The sequence below is a fragment of the Drosophila sechellia genome, chromosome 2R, assembly GCF_004382195.2.
Source record: "Drosophila sechellia strain sech25 chromosome 2R, ASM438219v1, whole genome shotgun sequence".
Lineage (NCBI taxonomy): Eukaryota > Metazoa > Arthropoda > Insecta > Diptera > Drosophilidae > Drosophila > Drosophila sechellia.
Genome location: NC_045950.1, coordinates 2327431 through 2333430, shown reverse-complemented (window position 1 = coordinate 2333430; position 6000 = coordinate 2327431). Strand labels below are relative to the sequence as shown.

The 6000-nt window shown below is 45.1% G+C and overlaps 1 protein-coding gene across 4 annotated transcripts in view; it reads right to left on the bottom strand.

Annotated features, from left to right (window-relative positions):
• Positions 1-1091: 1091 nt before the first annotated feature.
• Positions 1092-6000, bottom strand: part of LOC6619135 (zwei Ig domain protein zig-8) — a 55649-nt gene continuing 50740 nt past the window's right edge. For 3 of the 4 annotated variants that reach the window (XM_032715375.1, XM_032715376.1, XM_032715374.1), the window contains exons 7-10: positions 4497-4631; positions 4222-4435; positions 3420-3531; positions 1092-3354 (exon numbers count right to left, since the gene is read on the bottom strand). In XM_032715375.1, coding sequence (XP_032571266.1) covers positions 3336-3354; positions 3420-3531; positions 4222-4435; positions 4497-4631 — 480 coding nt within the window. In that variant the 3' untranslated portion in view covers positions 1092-3335. The remainder of the gene's footprint in view (positions 3355-3419; positions 3532-4221; positions 4436-4496; positions 4632-6000) is intronic. The other variant, XR_004361379.1, reaches the window with a different exon arrangement.

Genomic DNA, 6000 nt, shown 5'->3' with positions numbered 1-6000 from the left:
ATATTGGTGTTGAGTCCCGAGCTTTTAAGCAAACAGGCGACCAAAAGCCTGAATTACAGCTGTCACCGTGTGGCTGGCTGCATGTGCTATGCGTGGTGTACAGCGCATATGGGTGGGTGGTGGCACTCGCAGGATTTCAGTTCATCGGAGGCAGCAGGCTGGCGCTGAAATTAGACTTCCATATTTGGAGGGCGGGCTCGAGACTTGCAGTTCCGTGCAAAACTTTTTAATCAAAACGGCAAATCGAAAATAAAAATGGCAAAGTTTTCAATCTCCCAAACGTCGAAGTCTTTCGACACACTCAACTCGGAGCTGTCAACAGCCAATTTCGCCCTCGCCCATTTGGCTGTCCCACTGATGAAGGAATGCGCCGTGGAGCTTCTGGTCTCGGTTCCGGCGCGCTTGAAGTGGCCTGGCAGGACTTTCTCGGCGTGTGTACACTATAATTTCTTGTTGAAAGTCTCCATTACTTTTGCAGTTCAATGTTTTACTTTTGAGCCTCCACTGCCTCCTCCGCCTCCTCCGCCTCCTCCGCCTCCACCCATTGACCCCGGTCCGCGTTGGCACTTGTGCATGGCAAATTTACCAGGGGTTCATTTGATTTGCCAAAAACTTTGGTGGCCACAAAAGTTTGCTCCTCGGGACTGGAGGCAGCGTTCAATGCATTTGATTTCACAAACACACTCCGCAAACTTTGGGGCAACTTCGTGGCACGGGCCGCGGCGGGTGCCAAAGTGCAACATGTTCGCTGCGAAATGAAAGGCGAGGAGGCGCTAAATAAAATGTTGACAGAAAGTAAACTGCCGGTCTTGAGGAAAACGTCGGAAAATAATTGGCGCACCGCCCCGAAAAGATGGCAACTTCGCCAAATAGGCAGGCGGGCAATCTACTGTGTGTGTTGCGTCAACAATGGAGTCCAATTATGTCGTGTTGACGAGCAGTCGTCCCTACAATGGCCATCGATTCGGCATTTGTCGGAAAGTTGGCTGATTGATTGGCTATGGCCCCCGGTTGGATAACTTACCGCTCCAAGCCCTTAGCGCCCAGGAGATAAATGAGAAGTGGATTGCATAGTTATTATTTAAATTACATTTATTTTTCAATGATAATCACTTGATTTATTTCAATGCATTCGTATTGTTAGCCACGCAGTGCTGCTTTGTTATTTTTGTCGGCAACTTTCTTTGTGTTTGTGGCCCTGGATTTATTTATTTGGATTTGTTCATATCTGTACTATTATTAAATTCATATTCGTCAAATGGTTGCAAGTTGAAATTTTACAGTTATTTGCTCGAGCACTTACATTGAAAACAATTGAATGATCCTATATGGGTTTTCGGTTTAGTTTTGCTGTTTCCACACCAAGAGTACAATAGCCTATCTCCATTTTTCTTTGTTTTCGCTTGTGATTTTCATTAATTAACGAAGGGCCATAGCTGGTCATTCGATATACAATACATATGTAAGTACAAAATATTTACAGTGGAAATGCTTAACAGTAAAAGTCAACTAAATGCTTCGTTTAATTCATTTTATTTCAATGGAATCGAATAACTTTAACCTTTAAATTGTCCAACGGGCTTTGGGCATACATACGCATACACATACAGACACATCAAGGAGGGTGTGGAATCGCTTAGTAGTTTTGTTTATCAATAGTTTATTAATGATTAAGCTACGATTTTAGGTTTGCTGTGGGTTCGCTCTAATGAATCTATTCAAACTTCAAATGGTATCCCTTACAGTTTGTTCGTCTGTTTCTTTGTTGTGTGTGTTTGTTTCTTTGTTTGTTTGCTTGTTCCTTTCTTTCTTTGTTTGTTTGTAAATTACGTACCGACGACACTGAACGAATGACAGTTACTAGGCCGGCCAGGGTTGCCAGCACATCAATTTGAACTGCAGCGGATCCTCTATACTCGTATTGTAATCTATGTAAGTGGTGCAGCCTGCAGCCGATTTGGAGCCAGCCTAAGTTTATTGAACAGTCGAGAGTTGTACATAATTCGTTACGTAGATTTTGGTTTCATGATTGAGGTGTCTCAGCTCGGCGGCACCAAGCACCAAGCAAAGACTGGAATACCCCAAACGCTGGATACTGCGGCACTTTGTGCCCGGCCAGTGCCAGGTCAGAGGTCGCGTACGATGTGGAGAATTTAATTATATTACCATGCTAGATATCTGCTTGTAAAGTAATTATTTTCAATTTTCCGATTTGGCAGACTGATGAATGTACACTATCCATTGTTCGACACTATGGCTAGGGTTTGCCCCGACCCGCTCGACTCTCTCCTGTGTGCTTTTGCAATTAATTACAGCTTGATTTTGACAGTTTCGAAGCCCATAAAGTGTTCGCATACTCTCGTACCTCATGTCCGCCCAGCTCGCCATCCCCTTTCCGTCCACGGGCCCAGGGTTGCATGGGCAGTAAGGGTAATGTGGGTATATTGCACATTTTCAGTCAGCTGTGTGCCTTGTGGTTGGAGCTGCATGATTTCCTTTTTATTTACACAATTTGAATAAATTTTCCAGCCCTTGTGAGTGCGTGTGAGTGGTGTGCCATTTGCAATAAAATGTATATACAAACTTAATAACATAATTAATTAATAAGGGTTGATGCTCTCGTTTTTATGCTCGTTAACGTTCTGGATGATGCCCCCTTTTGGCTTTTGGGCTGGACGTGCCCGCTGCTTTTTGTTTAGTTTTCAATTAGCCATTAGTAACAGTTATAATATCGCTTTAATGCCATTTTGTTCATATTTGTGTATATATGTACCTCATTAAATGGACTTAAATTGGCTACTTATGCAATTTCCGCTCGCAGTAAACATTTTTGGGTCGCAAAGCATTGATCTTGGCCGAACAAAGGCAGTAAGTAAAATAAGTTTAAGCTTTCAGCTGCTCACCGAAATCACTCGGTGAAATTGCACTACACATATACATAACATAACATCGATGGCGGTAAATGAGGAGTCCGTGGAAATCTAACCGAGCGGCAACTCGCAAAAAGAAACTCACATACTTTGAAGTCCTTAAACATACTGTACAAAATCAATGGGAAGAAGGTTATTAACATAACCAATTTTCATCCAAGCCGGCGTGGATGCATGGGTAACTAACTGTCGAGTACACAGCAACGATTGGTTTAACATGATTTTTACACTTGAGTGCGCATCTCTTACTGAGCTTAGCTTAGCAATTATCCTAGACTGGGGATATTCAGTTATTAACTCTGTTTCGGCTGCCGTAGTTCTTACACTGAAATAGCTTAAATAGGATTTCCTCGCCGCCGTCCTTCCGTCCTTCCGTTCGCCTCGCCAGCCAGCAGGTTGGTCCGCTTAGGTCAGGAAGATATGTCTAGTGGGGTCGGAGTTCAGGACTTGCACATCACTGCAGATTAGATACCAGCTTGGACCACTCACCTCACAACAACCGTGTTCAGCAGGAGACAGGGCGCCAGCATCGACCTAAATATGTGCGTCAGGCGATCGGCCGAGGAGGTCTTCCGCCGCGAGATTGCCGCCATATTGTCGCCTGCAGGTGGCATAAAATGGTGGGATAAATTTGCAATTTGAAATTTGAATTTGAATTTGAATTTGAATATGAGTTAGAGCCAAAGCCAGAGCCAGAGTTCGCTTAGCGACAGACGGGCGAATGCAATTATGTGCATCAACAACCGAGCTCTGCTGTTCCATTTTGCCCGCCCGCCGCATTTCCCATTTTCATTTTAATAAGCTGCAGGCTTCGCCATTTGCATACTTTCATTTACACGTCTTATCGTTATTATCAAAAAGCGTGCCATGTCTATTTAAATGCTAAAATTACAAGGAACGCAGCTTGGCGAAGCAACAAGAGTGCCGAGGGCTAATTGTCTGTGATGGCAGCAAAAGATCTGCATTGATTAAAACTAAATATCACGAACGCTTGATTTGGGCACATCACCGTAAAATGTCTGAATGTTTTGTTAAGGTTCTTAAATAAATATTGCCAACGAGCAAAATAACAACACAACTGAAACAAAAAAGTCAAATCCTGCTGCTTATCTACTTTAAAATATATTTTAGTCAGTCTGAATTGAGTTTCTTATGGAATATTAACTAACTAACATATCTACGAATATATCATCATGTAGTAGATAATTGATTTGTTAATTATCAAAGGAACCCGACTTTGGAAATGCGGCACTACTGACTCTCACTGAAAAGTGGATATAATAGAGCTTACCTTTCGAAACGAAGACGTAGATGCTCGCCGGCTCCGTGTTGCTGGCCGAGCAGGTGTAGTTGCCGGAGTCCGTGACCTGCGGTTCCCGGATGATAAGACGGCTCTGAGTGCGGGGTCCCGGGGTCGTCTCAATGGTTATGTCGCGCCGGGAGTCGACGTAGTTGATCAGGCGATCGTTCTTTTGCCAGTACACGTACTGCGGTGGTGTAGGACTCTGTGGCACAGAAGTGATGGGGTGACCGGAGTGGGACTTGTCAGCTCACTTCTCGACTTACCTTTTCAATAATGCAAACTAAATTGATTGTTGAGCCCATGTCGACATGCAGCTCGCCGGAGCCCAGGATGAATGCCTCTGGAACAACCACTTGAAGATTCACAAAGTGGGAAATGATGCCAGTCGGTGTCGAGACCTGTGTGTTGGTGTTTGATTTTGTGGCGGATGGATGGAGGGGAAGAGCAAGAGCAAGTGTGGCCATTGAGTGCGATTGGTATTCGTAATCAACTTGAATCTTAATGCTTCAGCAAACTGCGAGCAGGAATTACTTTCCTCCCAGCTAGTTCCGAAAAATCGTTGCGAGTGCAAGAAATGTTGCACTCATTGAAATGCAAATCAAACAATTTCAATTTGGCACGCAAAAAAGAAACAAAACGAACGGATTCTAGTCTATATAAGTGGAGCGCTTTCTACACGTCCCAGCTCGGAGCTCATCTCCAAAATATCCGGCAGGCAGCGATTTCAACTGCAGCTTCTCCGGATCCGCTGCCGCAATGGAGTAGGAAAATAACCATTTCGGCATATTTGCATGCAGCTCTCGTTTGCTGCTCAGCTTCATAGTCCATATTCTGTATTCCGTATTCCGTACTCCGTACTCCGAGGTCCTTAGTCCGCAGTCCGTAGTCCGCTGTCCGCTGTCCGAAGACAGGAGTCCGGAGGGGACATCGCCCGACCCACTGACTCTGAGCCTGACTCGGTGACTGACTGGTTTGTTCTGGCATGCGGCTTCTCATATTGAAATTGCATGCAAACAATTTTGAAATTGAAGCTACGTTTCTGGAATTGCACCACGCTCCTCTGTCCCTCCTCATCCATCTAGTCAAAGCAGGGCGAATGGCACTTGTGCTGCTGCACAAACAGAGTTGCTGTCAAGTGTCCATTTCAGCAGTGTCTAACTTTGTTGCTTTTCGGTTAGTTGTCTCCCCTTTCCCGAGTCCCCCTCTAAGCTGTTTTTCTTCCTCCCCGACCCCGCACGACCATGCACCTTCCCTATTTGCATTCTCATGACTTTCGGGCTTACTTGTAAATTACTTCGTGAGGTGGAAGACCTTGGTTCTATCGTTATGGCAGGGACCCGCATGTGTCGGGGTCCGGATTATCTGCACCCGTTCTCTGGCCAAATTTGTCGCAGCCTGCCGGCTGACGCTCACTCGCCCAGTCGGACTCGTCAATGTCACCGCCACTATCCCAATCCCATTCCCAATCGGACTGATGCGGATACGGACTGACATTCCACATTCGCCGTTAAAGAGACTTTGATCAGAGCAGAAGGCCGCGAGCAGCGGTCTTAAATCGAACCTTTGCATACACAACTTCATTTCCATTTTACAATTAAATCATGCGCAGGCGAACAAATCGACATGACGTTAAATCAGCGAGAAGCTAAAGCCCGAAACCTCAATACAACGTTCTCGTTGAGGGAAACGCAGGGACGCGAAACGAGAGCATATGCAAATGGACTTTAGTTTATTTCAACTGCGCCTCATGCATAAAATATGGAGCCA